This window comes from Pipistrellus hanaki (assembly GCF_964339955.1).
Source record: "Pipistrellus hanaki genome assembly, chromosome: 12".
Classification (NCBI taxonomy): domain Eukaryota; kingdom Metazoa; phylum Chordata; class Mammalia; order Chiroptera; family Vespertilionidae; genus Pipistrellus; species Pipistrellus hanaki.
The window spans coordinates 11,298,054-11,318,877 of record NC_140514.1 but is presented as its reverse complement, the minus strand read 5'-3'; the positions used below and the strand labels follow the sequence as shown (position 1 = coordinate 11,318,877).

At 39.4% G+C, this 20,824-nt stretch overlaps 1 protein-coding gene across 1 annotated transcript in view; it reads left to right on the top strand.

Annotated features, from left to right (window-relative positions):
- The first annotated feature begins 2,115 nt into the window (after positions 1-2,115).
- The window catches only part of TTC27 (tetratricopeptide repeat domain 27), an 83,577-nt gene continuing 64,868 nt past the window's right edge, over positions 2,116-20,824 (top strand). Inside the window, exons 1-5 of the mRNA XM_084900661.1 lie at positions 2,116-2,428; positions 3,612-3,789; positions 5,318-5,447; positions 8,080-8,220; positions 13,482-13,584. Coding sequence (XP_084756787.1) covers positions 2,329-2,428; positions 3,612-3,789; positions 5,318-5,447; positions 8,080-8,220; positions 13,482-13,584 — 652 coding nt within the window. The 5' untranslated portion in view covers positions 2,116-2,328. The remainder of the gene's footprint in view (positions 2,429-3,611; positions 3,790-5,317; positions 5,448-8,079; positions 8,221-13,481; positions 13,585-20,824) is intronic.

Genomic DNA, 20,824 nt, shown 5'->3' with positions numbered 1-20,824 from the left:
GCAGAGGCCAGGACGGGCAGGAAACTTGGCTTTCTCCATTGCTGGGGCAACTTTAGCCTCTGGCTGGCTCCAGCTCCGTGGCTGCTGATGCAATTGTTGGGTCAATTTGCATACTTGCTCCTGATTGGCAGGTGGGCAGGACTTGTGGGCAAAGCGAAGGTATGGTCAATTTGCATGTTTCTCTTTTATTAGATAGGATAAAGTGGCACATAGGAATCCTGAATCTGGAGCTAACCAGAAGACATACTCTGAACAGTGAGTTGCTCTCTGAAAAAAGGGGAACTACAAGGTACAGAGCTCCTTATAATAAAGGAAGGACAAACGGTATGTGACCAGGAAAGCAAAGGTTCTGAAACAGTGTTAGGTCTGGTGGGTGGTGAGCTACTCCAAGAATGACAAGAGAATCCATTTATAAAAAGTCATTTACTACAGGCATGATAGCTAGAATCTAAGTATAAAATTATCAGTAGTAAAAGGCAAAAGAACAGTCATTAATCCTTTAACCTTTATTATTGTTTGGTCTGTCAGGGTCCCATCAGGGTGGAGAATAAAAGCTGCTGTTTTATGTGTTTTCCCCCAATTATGGGTCTTGGTCATTAAAATAAGCTTCAATCATTTTCTCCACTCTACACCGTTAGTCCTCAGAATACTATTTTACAAAAAGGAAAGTAACAAGCCCAGTTCTCTAAGGTCCACTCCATATACATAGTCGCACAGGTTCCTGGAGGTGAGAGTTGAATGACACATGAAAGTACAATGTCAGTGCAGTATGGAAAGTTCTCTGATGGTGTTAGTTGCAGGGTACTGTTGGGAGCACAGAGGGAAAACTACCTCAGGTAAATGATGGGCACTAAGGTGACATGGTCAGGGAACACTTCCTAAAGAAACATATCCAGAGTCTTGAGGGGTGAGAATAAAAAAATTAGAAGTTGTTCCAGACACAAGAGAGCAAAAGGAGAGTTCGAGTTGATGGCACCACGTTAGATACTATTGGATGGAGATTATATATATATATATTTCAGAAAGGAAGGGAGAGGGGGAGAGACATCAATGCTGAGAATCCTTGATCAGCTGCCTCCTGCACTCCCAGCACTAGGGTTGGAGCCTGCAACCTCTAGGTCAAAGCTCAATCACTGCGCCAGGATAGCAGGGGTGGGGGAGAAGGTGGAGGGGATTAATTAAAAAAACAACAAAAAACATCATTGTTCTTTCCTCCTTGGAGTGGGATCATTCCGGAGATGCATTGCCCTAAATTCTTCCATGAATCCTGTGTGGTGAGGCTTACCCTGCAGGTTTCTCCCGGTGGCATCCCAGTGCAGGCCCCAAGTCCACGGAGGCGGGGGTGGGAGGAAGGGCACAGTCCCTCCTGCCACAGCGGAGCCTGGGAGCTGCCTTTCCACCTGGAGTTCCGCTGTGAGGATGAAAGGCGCCCTGTCTCAGCAGCAGCAGGCACGCAGGATGGCAGGTTTCTGCAGCGTTCAGTTCATCCTCCCAAAACTTCCCTGCATCAGCGGCTGGCCAGGCGTCCCCATGAGGGCATAATTTATGTGGCGGCAACGTCAAAACAAATACACTTTTAATTCATGAAGAGAATACTTTTTCTCTGCGGCCGGGGTGCTTAACCTCCAAGGGGTTTCACTTCCATGGATGTTGGTAGTCGAGGCCCACGTGCATTTTGCAGAAAGAACTACGTCTTTCATCAGGTAGCGAGGAGCCTTCAGACACAAGAAGGTTTGGGAATTAAAGCGGTAGCCCTTCCAATGAAGGGCAACTGGACCAGAACACCACAGTCCCCAGGGAGAGGCCCCTGAGGCCGCCACGCCTCCCACGACTCCTGCATCCCGCGGCTGCCCCCTCGGGGCGGGGCTGAGGTCGGCCGCGCCCTCCAATCCCGTCCATTCCCTGCTCGGGGCGGGGCTGAGGTCGGCCGCGCCCTCCAATCCCGTCCATTCCCCGCTCGAGGCGGGGCTGAAGCCGGCCGCGCCCTCCAATCCCGTCCATTCCCCGCTCGGGGCGGGGCTGAGGCCGGCCACGCCCTCCAATCCCGTCCATTCCCCGCTCGGGGCGTGGCAACCCTACTGGGCATGCTCAGTATCCGGGACTTCCTGTTGGCTTTCTAGGCGGAAGCCGGTGCGGGGGGGGGGGGGGTGTCCGTTTTTCCCAGGGTGCCCCGCGCGGCTGTCATGGCCGCCTCCGCGGGCCGTTATCAGCACATGGGGTTCCACTGGAGTTGTCGCCGCTAGACTTCGGCGCCTGTGGACCTTCCCTTTCCCCCTTTAGTTTGTGACTCTGTGTGGCCGTGTTTGGTAACCGGTTCGGGCCGGGGCGATGCCCGGGGCGATGTGGGCCCCGGAGCTGGCCGTGTTGAGGGGCTTCCCCACGGAGGCTGAGCTGCAGCAGTGGGAGCAGCAGGGAGTCGCCGGCTCCGGTGAGCGAGGCGCCCTCGCCAGGGACGGGCCGTGAGGAGAAGGGGTGGCAGTGGCTGGGTTCTTATCCCTCCTTGTCTTGTTTTGTTTTTTTTTCCTACCGAAATCTTGTTGATTGCTTTAAGGCTCTGGGTTTGTTGCTTACTTGACGTGTGGGCGTGTCCCTCATCCTCCGAGCTGGTCTTCCCCCCAAACTTCTCATCGCCCAGGTTCGGAAATGATAACCATGGCAACATCAGCTACTTTTCTGACATGGATTTAGTCTTTTTGATCTTTTTGTTTGTTTGTTTTCTTTTGGTTAGTTGTTTGATCTTTATAATAGACACGAAAGGTAGATGCTACGTTAAGTTTGCCGATGAAGGCATATTTCACTACGGATTGGTTAAGTCATGCATTCAAGGTTGCACAGCTTCATGAGCAGAAAAGCTGTGATTTCTTCTGAGCAATGCAGATTTAACCGAGAGTTGAAGAATTAAAAGGCACACAGAATAGTGGGATAGAGGCACATCTGACTGTGGCATTTAGGCTGGACCCAGAGGAGAAACCACATTGATGACAGTATAGAAGCGGTGTGCAGTGTGTGGACACACAGAATAGGTGCACCAGGGTAGGTAGTTTCTGAAGTCTTGTCTGGAACAGTTTCATGGGAAAGAAGTAAGACTTGAGCTGATTTTTGATGAAAGGATAAGACCGACAGGTGGAGAAGAGCTCAGCAGGAGAAATCACCAGTGTAAGAGGATGGAGGAGGGGATGTGCATGAGATTCTAGAGGAGTCATGAGTGAACCAGCTTTTTTTCAGAGAGTGTAGGGGAGAGGGGTGTAGGGGCAGCCAGGCTGTGAAATGTCTTAGAACTCTGACTATGGAAACTTTTACATTGTTAGTAGGAATTTCTTTGAATTCCCCACAGAAGGGTGAGAATACTTATTAACGAGGAATATTTTTCCTGGGTCTAACGCCTCCTTTGCTACTCATCATATACTATAGATGAACTGCTAATTCTAGGAGAAGGGATGTTTGTAGAGTGATGGGAATTGGTTCAGTGCTTTTTGATTAATGTACAGCAAGCATTCTAAATAGGTACTCTTTTGCATACTAAAATGGTGAATTTACTTAAATAGTATTTTCCTTTACAGTATGAAAAAAATTGTTCTTTTGAATTATTGATCTAATTTTTTATATTACAGAGAGTGGATCATTCCTACAATTGCTGCTAGAAGGGAATTATGAGGCCATATTCTTAAATTCATTGACTCAAAATATTTTTAATTCAACGGAGATAACTGAAGAAAAAATTGACAGCTACCTAGAGAAGCAGATATTAACATTCCTGGATTTCTCACCAGATTTGGACAAAACCCAAAGGTAGAATTTTATTTGAAGTTTTCATAGAGAATGTGCATCTTAATACATTTAATAGAGCTTTGATTTTTAGCAGTTATTGAATAACCCAGCTTTATATTTATTTAGGGCTCATAGTGTACCAAATAATCAATGTACGTAAGAGCTTCTGTCCAGGGGACCATTAGAATGAAAAAGTAAAGTGGTGTAGGATATAAGGGTTTTGTATATGCAATTGGCATGTAGTTGGATGGTAACTGCTAATTCACTGAGCTTCCAAATGTTTAGGTCTGATAGTTTTTACCTGTAAACAAGACTTCAGGCCATATTTCCTTTTAACTTGAAAATATATTCTGTTCATTTTGTTATTTCTAGGTTACTGAGTGATACTTAATAACTTATGTTTTAGACTTAGCTTTCTAGAGATGAGAAAACAATGCATTTATTATGGAACCCTTGCTTTACCTTCTTCCACTAAAGTTGATATAAGTTTATCGGATTAAGTATAATAGTTACACAGCAGTGAAACCTAATTTTTACTGTTGTAAATTTGTTAATATACTTCTTTCTTTATTATGTTGACATCCGCATCAAGTTTTAATTTTCTTTAAAATGCATACAATTTTGTTTTACCATTATTTCTAGGTAAAGGCTTTGTTTTTTTCTTCAACAGACCACTGTACTAAATGTTGAGGTTGTGAAGAGAAATAAGACATAATTTGTATCCACAAGGGAGTTCACAAAAGAATGTTTCTCTAGGCATTTTATTTCATTTTAAAGATTACTATCACTCCTTTTCATCTTTATGGTTTACTGGTAGTTTACCCTTTACATTTACCATTTACATTCCTGAAATGGCTGTCCTGATTCTTATTTTGCTGTCTGAAGTATGTGCCAGTATCATAGAAACTGGCTTTGTGGTGCACATTAAAACATACACATGTATGTTAATCACTGGGAGAGCAGAATTCCAGCTTGTCATGCAGAGCTGAAAAGAAAGATTTCAGTTGCCTCATTTTGAAGAATTTGAAATTAAACTGTATATGCATTTGGCCTTAGGAATTTAGAATTTTGGTTGTGATGGTTATAGTAAGGCTTTAAGATCTTGCTACCACCTGTTTTCCCCAAGTTTCCAAACTTCTAATGAAGCAAGCTCTTTGGTCAGCTGTTTTCTCTAGTGCTGCTCTTCAAAAAAAAAAACAAAACATATTTTTATTGATTTCATCTTTAAGTAATATTTTACATCATATTTTTTCTTTTAAAAAAATATACTTTTATTGATTTTAGAGAGAACCAGAAAGGGGGAGAGAGTTAGAAACATGTCCCCCACTGGGGATCAAGCTCACAACCTGGGCTTGTGCCCTGATTGGGAATCGAACCGTTGATGCTCAACCACTGAGCCATGCTAGCCGGGCCAGAAATTTTTTTTGGTAATATTCTTGGATAACCTCAAATATTGGTTGATATCTTACATTTTGCTTATTAAAACTGAAATGAAATAGTATGGTGTTTATACAGTGGTTCATACTTATTTCTTTATTTTTATATGCAGACAACAATTGATATTCCTAATTGGTGTGAGCAGTTTGCAACTCTTCGTTCAGAGTAACTGGACGGGGCCTCCGGTTGATTTACACCCTCAGGAATTCTTGCCATCTGTTTTGTTCCAGCAATTCAGTGAGGTATGCTTCTTGGAAACATCATATGTAGTTATTATGATGTGATCTATTCTTCAGGGACTAGTTTTTAGAAACTGGAGTTACCAATTAGTAAGAATGAATTCATGATTTTATAGCTTGTACAAAACCTGCCAAGAAGGCTTGTTCCTCAGTCAGAGTTTTGACATATTTCCAGAAGTGTCATTGCTGGTCTCAAACTCCTCTTCAGATGCCCCATTTTCTGGAGCTCTGTGAGCTGCTCAGTTTTCACAGCACAGGCAGCTGTACCAGTATGTATGCATATACCACTTATGCATATATACTGGTAGATGCATAAGTTCCCAGTTACTTAAAGGTGTTTTCTGGCAAAGCGGCAGATCTGGAAATATATATATATATATATATATATATATATATATATATATATATATATATATATATATATTTTTTTTTTTTTTTTTTTAAATATATTTTATTGATTTTTTTTACAGAGAGGAAGGGAGAGAGATAGAGAGCCAGAAACGCTGATGAGAGAGAAACATCGACCAGCCACCTCCTGCACACTCCCTACTGGGTATGTGCCCGCAACCAAGATACATGCCTTTGACAGGAATAGAACATGGGACCCTTGGGTCCGCAGGCCAACGCTCTATCCACTGAGCCAAACCATCCAGGGCCCTGTTAATATTCTCCATATATGAAGACAATGTTATTGACTTGCATCAGTAGATCATCAGAAAAGCTTGCAGTTTGAATTCCTCAGGCATTTTTGAGCACATATGCCTAGGGCTTGGTGAATAGGACATGCTCCCAAAAGAAGTGTGGTAACTTTGATTTATCCAGCCACCTCAGAGATCTTGAACATAGTGGAAAAAGGGCTCCTTGGCACCCAAAGCTTATGCAGTGAAAGGGGCCTGATTACTGTTACCCAGTGTCTCAATGAGAAATAGCAAATGAAAGGAATGGAGTTACTGAGATGTTAGTAATTCGGTGGTGAGGTAGAAAGAGAAGAGGTACAAAAGCATCCGTAATCTGAAAGCCATTATAATTCGTTGTGTGTACATCAGTTTACTGAGTCATTGTTTGTTCATTTGTCTCTTTTAATTTTATAGATCTTATTTGCTAAGGGAAGTAAGTCATATAGAAAAAGTTAAGAACCATATGATTTCACTCACATGTGTGATATAAAGCTGATTCATCTTTCCTAGCCCTTGCAATGCACAAATATTTGTGAATATACTTTATGGTCATGGAGTCTAGTCACCAAAGCCAGATTGATTTCCCCTGCCTCTGATTTATGGCCTGTGTCAGTGCGAAGGCTGGGCGTGATCCTGGTCCTGCACTGAGGCCTTCCTAATGCCTTCCACGGCCCTGACCTTGCTGAGTGGCAGGAAGAGAGAGAGAGCCGCCTGGGGAAGGCAGCGTGTGGTGGGAAAAACATTGGTTTGGGAGTTGGAAAACTTGAACTATACTCTTTATTCATACCCTAAGTTCTGTGTGATTTGGGGCTTCACTTAACTTTTTGGATCTGTTGTCTCACTTCTAAAATTGAGGCAGTTGGAAATAACTTCAAAATAGTTTCTTAATTATTGAATTTTTTAAAAATGCCTTCTTTCCTTAGTGGAGATAACCGTGAGCTTTATGTGTGGTTTGGTGGGAGTCATTCACGTTGTCTTTATTCCTCTGTTATACTTCTCAGTATAATTTTATCTTAAGAATTCTATGAGGTATAGTTTCTATTATTTCATTTTATAATTGATGGAACTGAGGCTTCAGTTAAGAAATTTATCTGTCTACAAACAGATTAGAAGCAGATAAAGGACACCATCCTGTGTCTCTGAGATTAGAGCCCATATTCCTAACAGTTATGCATCCCTGCTGTCTGTTTTGTGGACGCTGTCACAGTTGTGCAGTTCACATTTGAAAAACATTTAGGAAATCTGTGCAGTCAAGGGGTGAAGTTTTCACAGGCATCCCTTTTTTGCAGCTTTTTAAAAACAATTGTTTTTCTTCCCCCCCCCCCTCCCTCCTTCCCTCCTCCTCCCCCTCCCCCTTCTCCTCCCCCTCCCCCTCTCCCTCTCTCTCTCTTTGTTGTGTGCCTGCTCAGCACTTGCTATGTAAGACCTTGTTGGCTTGATAGGAATTATGAGGGCATGTGACAGGGGGTAGGGGAGACGGTGGGAAGGTCAGTGGGGAAAAGAAAAAGAACATATATGTAATACTTTAAATAATAAAAAAAGAGAAACAAACAAAATAAAATTATGGAGCAGTTGTGCTTTGTAATGACATTTGCCAGCTGATGAAGCATATGTGAAATGTGTTTAAAATACTTTAACTAGGGATGTTTTTCACAGAGATGACATTTTGTTGTAAGTAAATCTATAAAGTCATGATGCCTCTTCAGTATTAGTATTGTCTTGAGCTCCCTGTTCCTCTGAAGCACAGCAGATGGGTGGCTCTCTGTCAGGGCTGGCTCGATTTGTAGATCCCTAAGGGCATTTATGATGTTATGATTCTGCCCGGTGCCAATTACTATGTAATAGATTAATGTCTTTGCTTCAGAATTGGAATAACTGGAAAATATGTGTAATTACAAGACAAAGATTAATAATATGTTGTTAAATTATATCTTCTTAGCTTACAAATTTTTTTTTAGGTGAAAGGACTGGATGCAGTTGTTCTGAGTCTGCTCGTTCTTGATGGCGAATCAGTCTACAGCCTGACCTCGAACCCTATACTGCTGTTATTAGCACGCATTATCCTAGTGAATGTAAGACATAAACTGACAGCACTTCAGGTAAGGGAAAACAAGGAGCCAGGAGGTTCATACCCAGTGTGACTTTGTGCTGATTAGCATCAGACTATAGGTGTGATGTTGACGATATCTTAACATATTTATTGTCTCAGTTGCCTTGTAGATATTTAATTTTAAAACCTGATGAACGTAAGCAAAAGCTTTCTCCCCTCATGATTTTCATCTAGTATAAAATAAGATTATATTGAGCCACTTTAATAGGATTGTAAGTATGGGTGTATGTAACGTGTGCATGTATATAAATGTTCATTCTCTGAATCTGAAATGCAGGTTTAAAAACAGCTTCATAGTCTTTTATGAATTTCATGTAAGATAATGAGCAATAGGCAGAGTTTAGCACGATTGACTGTGGAGGATCTTAGTTACTATTTCCTGGGTTGGTTTCATTATTTGGGTTGGGTTTAGTAGAGCATTTGTTGAGTATCTGACATGGTTTCCTTAAGTCATGTGTAAATTAGTGAGAAGAAGCACTCAGACTCAGAAAGCTAAACAGGCAGTAGTAGGAGGCGACAAAATCACAAGACATACAAAGAAAGTCTTTGGAGGTTTAGAGGAAGTGTCACCTGTGCTTTGTGCAGTCTCTATTTTATTTTATTTTTATTTTTATTTTTTATAAAATATATTTTATTGATTTTTTTACAGAGAGGAAGGGAGAGGGATAGAGAGTTAGAAACATTGATGAGAGAGAATCACCGATCAGCTGCCTCCTGCACACCCCCAACCGGGGATGTGCCCGCAACCAAGGTACATGCCCTTGACTGGAATCGAACCTGGGACCTTCCAGTCCGCAGACCGACGCTCTACCACTGAGCCAAACCTGTTTCGCCTGCAGTCTCTATTTTTATTCAGCTTTGCATTGTGGTGTAAAAGCAGCTGGAGACTGTGAACAAATGGTGTGACTATGTTGTACCAATAAAGTTTTATTTATGTTCACTAAAATTTTAATTTTAGCCTCAGTAGCTGGCTTAGTTGGTTGGAGTGTTATTCCGTACACCAAAGGTTGTAGGTTTGATTCCCGTCAGGGCACATACCTAGGTGGTTTCCAGCCCCAGTTGGGGATGACAACTGAACATTGTTTCTCTCTCTCTCTCTCTCTCTCTCTCTCTCTCATGTTATAAAATGTTATCCTTCTTTTGTATTTTGGAATGATTTAAAAATGTAAAGCTATTCTGACTCCCTGGGATGTACAAATGCTGGTGGTGGGCTGCTTTGGCCCATAGGCTATGCCTTGCTTACTCCTGTTCTGATTATTGCAGCTTGGGGATTCAGACCCTGTATTGCCAATAGTAAATCTAAATATTCTGTGAAATGTCTCAATTTCTAAAAATTGAAAAAATTGAAAAAACACAATATTTCTCTGGCAAAATGTAGACTTGGTTTGTACCGTATGAGGGCTTGCTTTTAAGTCTATTCGGAGAAGAGGCAAAAGGGAAGTGACATCTCTGTCAACAATCTCCTGAGAGCCAGAGATTTATTTGGAACCAGCTGCTCTGGAAATGTTTCTGATTGATGTGTTTCAGCATGTCCTAGCAGATATAAGGTCTTATCATTGTCTTCTTAGCAACATGAGTTTGAATTAAAAGAATATTTCCCCAGTTGATCTGAGTTCAATGGTCCTACAGACAAGCAGTGGTCCACCGTTCAGACTCCGCGGACCACTGGTTGGTGACCGCTGCTGTAGACTAACTAGTCGGTATTTGGCTTTGAAGAAAGTATCAACAAGGATGAGGCTACAGATGACAGAATTTTCTTTCTAGTGAGACTAATGGTCATTAATGAGTGAATCAGACAATTTTAAGTTTTGTTGGTGGAAAATTTTGATCAGCAAGTGTGCTAAGCATCACTTGAATAAAGATACATGTACTATCAGCAACTAGTAGAACAAGTGAACACATGGTTATACTTGGTAGGGTTGGAGAGACAAGTTACCTGAATTTCTTGGCATGTGCTTAACGTTGACTTCAGCTTTTAACCTTGTTTTCTTATTGTACATCGCTATGCAACACAAAGATCGTTCTGTGCTGAAAGCTGGCCTTTCAATCAAAGCATTCAAATTTTTTTTCTCTTGGGGCATTGAATACATTACTCTCTAAATCATGATGTTAAAAGTAACTAATAAATGAAGCTAAGAAGGTTACAAAACACAACATATTTATCCAAGTTAATTTTAATCTTTTAAATTAATTTTGAATAAGTTGGCTCCTAGGAAATGTATCAAGTTGTGTATTGCAGTATTATTTTTGTGGAACTGTAAAAGATGATTTTCCCCTGCCCTCTAACTTGGGAAATTTGTAGACTAGTATTAGTAATAAGTAAATGTAGAGTGAAAGGAGTCCTGGCTTTGAAATCACACCAGTTTGTCTGGTTCAGCCACTTAACAACTGTGTGACCTTATGCTAGTTAATTTCTCTGAATTCCAGTTCCCTTGTTGATAAGATGGAATAAGCCAGGAAGCATTTATTGAGTGTGTGGGTACAGGAATGCGCCTGCCTTCTAGGAGGGTATTGACTAGCATGACTTGTCCATCAGAACATTCTGTAATAAGCCCTGTAATCAGGAGGCAAGATCTAGAAACCATCTAAAGCAAGGCTTCAGATTCTCTTATTTATTAATGACTCAAATGTTCTATTAAGCAATTCTTAGCAAATAGAAAAAGGCACTGTTATTTTCTAGTAGAACATAAGCTATGCTTTATTTGTTTTGCACTCCCACTTCTATGATACTAGTATATAAAGATTTTGGGTTAAGAATTAGTTTTATAGATCTGATCTATCTATCTATCTATCTATCTATCTATCTATCTATATATGTATATATATATATGCGCAAATATAGTGTGTATATATATATATATATATATATATATACATACACACACACACATACACACACGCACACGCGCACACACACACACACACACACACACACACTTTTATTTCAGAGAGGAAGAAAGAGGGAGAGAGAGATAGAAACATCAATGTCTCATTGGGATTCTAGCCTGCAACCAAGGCATGTGCCTTACTGGGAATCAAACTACGTATGAATTTCTGGTTGGTAGGTCGATGCTCAACTACTGAGCCACACACCATCTGGGCTAGATCTGCTTTTTAAGAGTTCAGCATCTTATGTTGTATGATGTTTTCTTACAAAGGCAGTCTCTTTGGATCTGTCTAAATTCTCATATGTAGACAAGGAAAAGACTCTGCTGCCAAACCTGACTCACTTATCGCTGACAGAGGATAAGGGACAGATAACTGATGTGTACACTGACTTCATTAGCTTTACTGATAGGAACAGAATGAGGCAACACCCAGGGAATTACATTAAAAATGATGGGAAACTTCTTTCTATTAGATAATTCTATCTTTCCTTACATGGCAGAGGAAACCACATTAATAATTAGAAAGCATTTGTCATAGAGTCAAAATTCATTTGTGATTGTGTCATTGTTGCAACTGCTGTGCTGTACAGCAGTTTAAAAGGAGAACCAGGCAGTTTTACCTCTTAATCAAATGCAGATGTTAAGGTCAAGTAAAAGTTAGTAATTAAGCATGACCTCCCATTAGTATTTACTGCTTTTTTATAAAAAGGAAAATTAATTTTTCACAGCGTTATACAATATAATTCAAAATAACAGTTTTAATTTAGATGATTTAGTGCATGATCATGTTTAATGCTTTTATATATATATATATATATACATATACATATATATATAAAAGCCTAAACGACCATTAGGACCGGTTGACCAAATGACCAGTCAACCAGTTGCTATGATGTGCACTGACCACCAGGAGGCAGACACTCAATGCAGGAGCTGCAGTTGGCTGTGGTCAGTGCATTCCCACAGCCAACCTCCCAAGGCTGGCTAACCCCCACAGTTCCTCCCATGGGCTCGCCAGCCCAGATAGGCCCTGATTGCCAGCCAGTCCAAGGGATCCCACTCATGCATGAATTTGTGCACTGGGCTTCTAGTGAATCTATAAAAAATAGAACTTGTACACACAACCATACATTCATAGAGGAAAATGTAGAACAATATGAGTCTTTGTCTTGGATTTTTCTAAGAAAGAAAGATGGCATTGGGGCAGCAGGAGAGAGATGTTCACTCTTCACTGTGTTTGCTTATGTATTGCCAGTTTTTTTTTTTTTTTTTTAAATAAAGATGTAATAAGTAAGAACAAGCATCAGAAAAGAGAGAAAAGCCACTGTGTTCTCAGCCTGTGAGTTAGTCAAGTCAATTTTTAAAATGCATTCTTTAACATTCAAAAAATGTATGGACTAGGTAGAGTTGTACACTTGAAAAACAAGAACTGTCCAATGTGGTCTGACTTCTAGGAGCAGTGTAGAAGTTCAGAAGTGAGAGACCAGAGTGCATCACACTAGTGGGACAGGGCTTCATGGGAGAGGTTCACAGACGTGTGGAAGGGAGTGGCCGGTTTTGGACAATATCTGAATGAATCCAGTGTGTTTCTTACTTGGTAGGTTGTGCAAAACACATTGCTTTGGGGAAGATACAGAGATGAGTAAGACATGATTTCTCATCTTGTTGGGTAAATGGTGGATAACACCGAAAGCTAGGGGTGACATACAGGATCACAGCTGTGTCTTTGCAAAGGGTGGTACATGTATATGCTGGGAATGTAAATGAAGGAAAATGTCCACCCCCACACCCCACGAGGTTCTTTTTTCTTCTTCTTTTTTATCATATGTCTCTATTGATTTTAGAGAGAGGGGGAGGGAGAAGGAAAGAGAGATAGAAACATTGATCGGCTGCTTCCTGCACGCCCCCTACTGGGGCCTGCAACCCGGGCATGTGCCCTGATTGGGAATCGAACCAATGACCTCTTGCTGCATGGAACCATGCTCAATCCACTGAACCATACCAGTCAGGCTCCCCCTAGGATGTTCTTGCAGGAGGCCTCCTAGAACTGTTGGTGCTGACAGAAAACAGTGTGGTTGCAGCACACATTTTAGTGGAGGAGATGGTGAGTTCGAAATGATGTCAGGAAGCCCAGTGGACTAAAAAAGACAGGCTTTGAGAGAACAGAGGACAGGGATGTTCTTGTGGAAGATGTAGGAGTGGATTTGAGCATTATTACTGAAGACATAGCAGGGGATTGGGAAGCTTATTGAATACGGTCAGTTTCACAAACTTAAAAAAAATTAATTTCAGTTAATGTAAAAGATATTTTCCCGAAGGGTCCCTTTATTTCACCATACTCGGTGCTGTCTCTTTCCAGAGCTTGCCGTGGTGGACGTTGAGGTGTGTGAACGTTCACCAGCAGTTGCTTGAGGAACGCTCACCTCAGCTTTTTGCTCTTGCTGAAGGCTGTATCAATCAAGGTATGTAGCAGGTTTTTATGGGATGTGGGCATGTAACTCCATTTCAATTTCTTGACTGAGTCATTCTTGTTTAACTTACCTTTTATAGGTAATAGTGACTTAATTTGAGTTCTTTTTTTTTTTTTTTTGGAGGTGGAATATCAAATTATTAGGGTATCAGATTATAGAATTTCTTTTATTTTTCCTTTTTTTTTTTTTTTTTTTTTTTTAAAGACAATCATTATCATTTATGTTACCTACTTAGAAGGAATGATCTGTTCTATGCAGGTCACCATGATTTTATCATGACTTAGCTTAAAGGTATTTTAATATTTTCTCTGTTTTTTAAGAGGTCTTTTTGCAAAAGCAAAAACAAGTGTAAGCTTCCTTTTTTTTAAAAAAAAATCTTTAACTCATTATAGAGTGAATTGCATGCAGAATAGGAAATTATTTATATCTTATTAAGTACATGAAGAAAAGCTTTTTTTAAAAAACTTGGTGGAAAATACTTTTTATTGAGGGTGACATTGGCTAAAGAGGCATTTTTACATTTTGTTTTATTATTGTTTTCTTCTTTTAACATTGATTTTTTGAAATAATTTTTTTATTTTTTAATTACAGTTGCTATATATTAGTTTCAGGTGTACAACCCTGTGATTATACAAAGGTCGATCAGATACACTAGACAGGATATTAATTTGTGCAGTAATATAGTAAACTAGGTGACCAGTTGAAACTAATTTCTTAAGTTTTTATTTTGTTCTAGGACAAATACATAAGTATATATTAACATTAGATAAAGTGAACCATCTATATATGATTCAGAATGAAGATATTTGAATCGATAATACTATAGATTTTAATAATCTATAATAATTGATTCACTTCTGTTGTTTATATTAGGACTTCGTTTATATTTTTTCAGGACTTCAGGTAACATAAGGCTATGGAATGAGCAAGGGCATTTTATTTTTTAATTTTTAAAAAATATTTTGTGGTAAGATTCATATGACATTTTATATTTGTCTCCATTTCTTTAATAAAATACATTTTTCTTTATGTTAAAAAAATATTCTGAGCTTCTCCTTTGTATATTTAAAAACTTTTTATTTTGCCACTGGATTTATTTATTTATTGTTACATATAATAAACACAAATATTTAAAGAAAACAATTTAAAATATAATATTATATGTAATAAAAATTAATATTTCAAGAAAAAAGATTTTAAATATAATAATATTACCAAAACTATATTAACATAGTATAATATCACAAAAGTTGTAGGAAATATTAAGAATCTGCAAATAACAGGATTACTTTTATTATATTTTAAAATATTTTTTTATCTGGTTCTATTTTGGTTCATCAGTTTATGTTATTTATTATATTCCACAAATGAGTGAGATCATGTGATATTTATCTTTCTCCCACTGACTTATATTGCTTAGCATAATGCTCTCCAGGTCCATCCATGCTGTTGCAAATGGAAAAAGTTTTTCTATTTTTATAGTAGCGTAGTATTCCATTGTGCAGATGTACCACCGTTTTTTAATCCACTCATCTGCTGATGGGCACTTAGGTGTTTCCAAATCAGCTATGGTGAATTGTGCTGCTATGAACATAGGGGTGCATATGTCCTTTCTGATTGTTTTTTTCTAGTTTCTTGGGATATATTCCTAGAAGTGGGATTACTGGGTCAAATGGGAAACTCCAAGTTTTTTGAGGAAACTCTATACTGTTCTCATACTAGTCTGTATTCCCACCAGCAGGGCACAAGGGTTCCTTTTTCTTTCTTTTTAAAAAAAAATATATATATTTTATTGATTTTTTACAGAGAGGAGGAGAGAGGGATAGAGAGCTAGAAACGTCGATGAGAGAGAAACATTGACCAGCTGCCTCTTGCACACCCTCTACCGGGGATGTGCCCACAACCAATGTACATGCCCTTGACCGGAATCAAACCTGGGACCTTTCAGTCCGCAGACCGACATTCTACCACTGAGCCAAACCGGTTTCGGCCAAGGGTTCCTTTTTCTTTGCATCCTTACCAGCACTTTTTGTTTGTTGATTTGTTGATGACAGCTATTCTTTGCCACTGGATCTAAACCTGACATTTAGTTGCAAATTAGTTTATTTATTTACTTATTTATTTGAGAGAGAGGAACATCTATTTGTTGTTCTACTTACTTACGCGTTCATTGGTTGATTCTTTTTTTTTTTAATTGATCTTGAGAGAGAGAAACATCGATGTGAGAAACATTGATCAGTTGCTTCCCATAGCACCCCAAACCAGGGATCGAACCTGCAACCCGGGTATGTGCTGCCCTGACTGGGAATCAGACCAGCAGCCATTCGGTGCACAGGATGCTATGTAGCCAGGGCTGGTAGCTAACAATTTTTATTTTCTGTTAATCCTCAACCAAGGATATTTTTCCACCGAGGCTATTTTTCCATCAGTTTTTATAGAGAGCGGAAAGAAAGAAGGGAGAGAGAGAGGGAGGAAGGGAAGGGGGTAAAGAAGGAGGAAGGGAAGGAGATAGGGAGGGAGTAAGAGAAGGAGAGAGGGAGAAAGGGAGGGAGAGAGAAGGAGAGAGAGAAACATTGATGTGAGAGAGACACATTGATTGGTTATCTCCCTAACATGCTATATCCACTGAGCCAAACTGGCTAGGGCTCTATATGTACTTTTTAGGGGGAACTCTTTCTATTAGTCCTCCATCTTGATTGCAGATTTGACCTAATTTAATTTCTGTACAAGAAAATTTCAAAATGTAAATTATTATAGAAAATTGATCCTATCCAGATACCATGTGGTACTTTGAGTCAGTTCATAATAGTGTTGCTGAGGTATGGCATTCTCTTCAAAATGGAATATCAAGTGAGACTTGGAGAAAACTGAGACCTGACAATGCCTGTTTAGTAGATATGTCTTGTCCTCTTTCTGTTTTTAGTGCAATGAAATGTTTAGACTGTGTCTTCCCCCATTCATGTCTTCACATATTTTGTAAGTGAGAGACACTCCGTAAACAAACTGTTCAAAGGGAAAATGAATGTGTGTGTGTATCGGGGGCTGGGGGTGGTAAGCAGCTAGTTAATGAAATTGGGTAAAGTTTTGAAAGCCAGGGATGAGTTGAATGTCATTGAAAGTATTGAGGGGAAAGTTTATTTTTCCCCGCCAGAGGATAATGGGAAAAAATTGGAGGAGAATGGCATCAGGATTCAGGTCCTATTTAATTTTTAAAAAGGTAGCTACAGCCTACTGCCTAGGATGTTATACAGTTTCCTATGGTTTATTATACTTTCATGGAAAATTTGTAAATGAACAAAAACTAAGGTATTACAGGCAGGTTTTTTGTTTGTTTGTTTGTTTGTTTTTTTTTCAAAGGAAATGAAGTTTGGGTAGTCATTGTTGCAGATTTATTCTATATTATGTTAATCTGTATTAATGGCTGTCTCTTTACCATATCTCTGACCAGTTTTCATAATGATAACTCTTTATTAGGAAAAGAAGGAAATTCCTTCCGTATGTATTAATTTTAAAGGCAGGAACCACAATGTTGTATCTTAGAGAGAATTCTAAGAGGTAAAATTAAGTTTCTGAACAGAAAGGGATAATAACTAAGATATTGGAAAATATGACTGTGACTGATTCATTCCCCAAGTGGTCTCAGTTCCTTTCTGCAGTGTATTGTAGCATATCACTTGCTTTGCCTTACAACTCAGAATTTTTTAGGTTGCTATTTTAGGCTAATCAACTACATTTTTCATGTTATCTAGTCATAAATTGGTCCATTTGGCTATGTCTAAATAGGTTTGTAGATAGTCTTAAACTACAACATTTCATAAATAATTTTATTTAAAAAATGTTTTGTTCTGGGATTTGACCCAAGTGTTAACCAAGCAGTCAGTTATAACTGAAATACTGTTCAGTGTCCAGGGAAGAATATTATATTTGAAATGTTGCCCTTGAGGGATCATCAGAAAGTTGGAAGGATTTTTTTGCAGTCTATGAAACAGAGAAGTATATTATGAACAACTGTGATCTTTATCTTTTGGTCCAAGAATGTTGCATCAGTACGATGTAGTGGAAAAGAGTGCATCAGAGTGTCAGCTGGACTGATCCGTCTTTGAAAGGAGTAAGTTGGAATTTTGAGATGGTATCTCTCAGCACCATCTAAAATACTCTTGGATGTCACATTCATGAAACCATGGTTCTCTAAAGACTGCTTAAGACCCTGACCAGTTTGGCTCAGTGGATAGAGCGTCAGCCTGCGGACTTAGGGGTCCCAGGTTTCATTTTGGTCAGGGGCATGTTTTTTGGTTGCGGGCACATCCCCAGTGGGGGGTGTGCAGGAGGCAGCTGATCGATGTTTCTCTCTCATTGATGTTTCTATCTCTCTATCCCTTTCCCTTGCTCTCTGTAAAAAATAAATAATACACACACACACACACACACACACACACACACACTGCTTAAGGATACACACCATTTATTGTAGGCTTTGATACTGAAAATGCATGAGCCATAATATTGCAGTTTAGCTCTTTGAAGATGAACTCATGAAGAAGTCACCGTCTGAGAGAAACAGGTTAAAATGCTTTGTTAAAGGGTTCTGTTGTGACATCTACAGGCAGTTGTGTAACTCTAGGGTCAGATTGTTCCCACATTGAAAGAGTTGAAGAGATTAGTTTTTTAGTGACTGACATATGCATTTACTTATAAAATGATTTGATACTTTAGAATGAATGTTATTAATCATGCTAATATGATTATCCTATATAATAAAAGGCTAATATGCAAATAGACCAAATGGTTGACCAACCAGTCACTATGACATGCACTAACCACCAGGTAGCAGATGCTTAATGCAGGAGCTGCCCCCTGGTGGTCAGTGTGCTTTCACTGGGGGAGCACCACTCAGCCAGAAGCCAGGCTCATGGCTAGTGAGTGCAGCAGCGGTGGCTGGTAGCGGGAGCCTCTGGCCTCTGCGACAGCGTTAAGGATGTCTGACATCCCTCGAGGGATCCCAGACTGCAAGATGGTGCAGGCCCTACTGAGGGACCTGCTCTGCCCCCCACCCCCAAATGCACAAATTTCATGCACCGGGCCTCTAGTCTAATTATAATTATCCATAGGATTTCATTTTAACACAGCATTCACATAATCTCATGAGAACAGATTTTGGTTTTCACATGTTTTAAATGTACTGGTTGAGGGTTTGATTTAGAAGGTCATGAATATTCACTTTCATGTACTTACTGATTTGTTAAAACAATAAATGTACTTCTATTGTGTAAACATATAGAAGGCTTTTATTTAAGCCTTGAGTCATCCAAAGCTCAAAACTTCATGTTCATAGTTGATTCATTGTTTTTCCAGTTCTTAAATCTTATCAGTTCTTCCTTAAGGTCCCCACATCTATCCTTCTTTTCTCTTTCTACAACTCTTACCTAGTCCACTTCTGAAATCTTTCATTTGGAAAGGGCCGTTAGAGCAATGGTCGCCAACTTTTCAGACCTCACAGACCACCATGGTCTGCGGACCAAAGGTTGGTGACTGCTGCTTTAGAGATTATTTTCTGCAGTTAATTAACTCATTTTCAAAGAATTGAGACTCAGAGAGACTGTCCAAGAACCAGAACTATGATCTGGAGTTTCTGACTCCAATTACAGTTCTCCAGAATGGTCAGTAGGGCAGAATTTTGGTATCTAATAGTGATAATTGCACTTAACATTTCTGTAGTGTTTACTCTAAACCAAGCACTATTCTAATCTTTAAATATATTAACTAACTTATCCTCAATAACTCTTATGAGATGATGCTAAAGAGTTGACATAGGGTAGTATAGTGGTGGGTATAGTGTGCTCTTTAGAAGTATAATTAATCTATAATAAGTCTCATTTAAAGTATACAATTGATGACATTTTACATATGCATTCCCATGAAATTGTCACAATCAAGAAAATTAACAGAACATAGTGTTGTAAGATCTGGCTTTTAGTTGCTTTTCTGTCCTGTGTGACCTCAACTTATCTAACTTCCAAACCAAGGTTCTCTTCCATGTAAAAATGATCTTTGAATCTTTTCCAAGCAAAAATAATTTGGTTCTTTGTAGGCCATCTTTCCACCCATCCTAATGCTGTAATCTGTTGGAAATTGTATTAAAAAAAGGTCATCTCTTCTTTTCTTGGGCACTTACCAAGATGACTTTGAGAGGGAGCCCACTACATTTTTAGGATCAGTAATTGCTACCAAGTGGTTCCTTTTATTAATTTAAAATATCTGCTATTTTGCCACAACTGCTAGCTAGAGCGCCTGTCGAGTATAGTGGCTACTAGCCACACGTGACTATTTAAAATAAAATGAAGTGAAATAAATGAATTAAATACTTGAGTTGCTCAGTTTCATTAGCCACATTTCAAGTGCCCAGAGACCAGGTGGAGCTAATGGCTATCATTGTGAAGAGTTCAGCTATCAAATATGTAACGTTAACGTAATCACCAATGACTTAGTGGACAGCACTGCTGTGGAGCAACAGAGATGGTGGGATAGGTGTAGTCCTGTGTGTGGCCAGCCCTCCAGTTACTGAAGGCCACTATCATTATCCCTTCATGTCCGAAAGACTGCACCTCCCCTGTGGGCTCTTTTTTGGCCTTTGTTCCTTGTCCATGTACATCACTACTGAATTAGTTTTTCTAAATAGCAATTTCATCATGCCATTTTTTAAATAGAAAAATATTCAGTTATTCCCAGTTTTATTTGTGCCTTTCTGTTGCCTGCCATATTTGATATTTAGTAAAAATACATGCATAGCTGAAACCAGTTTGGCTCAGTGAATAGAGCGTCAGCCTGCAGACTGAAGGGTCCCTGGTTCGATTCCGGTCAAGGGCATGTACCTTGGTTGCGGGCACATCCCCAGTAGGGGACATGCAAGAGGCAGCTGATCGATGACTCTCATCGATGTTTCTAACTCTCTATCTCCCTTCCTCTCTGTAAAAAAATCAATAAAATATATATATAAAAAAGATATAAAAAAAATACATATATATTTTTAAATTCTTGCTGGGTTCCAGTCACTGTGATTGGGATGCCAGTGGATTCATTAGGATAGGAGCTAGATTATAGGAAGAAAAAGACATAAAGAGGAAGGAAGGAATGAAGGAAAGGATGTGATTAGTATAAACTTGAGAGATCAGAGAAGGCTTCACAAAGTGTTTGATGTTTGAGCTGACTTTTTAAGAACCAGTGAGAATTTATT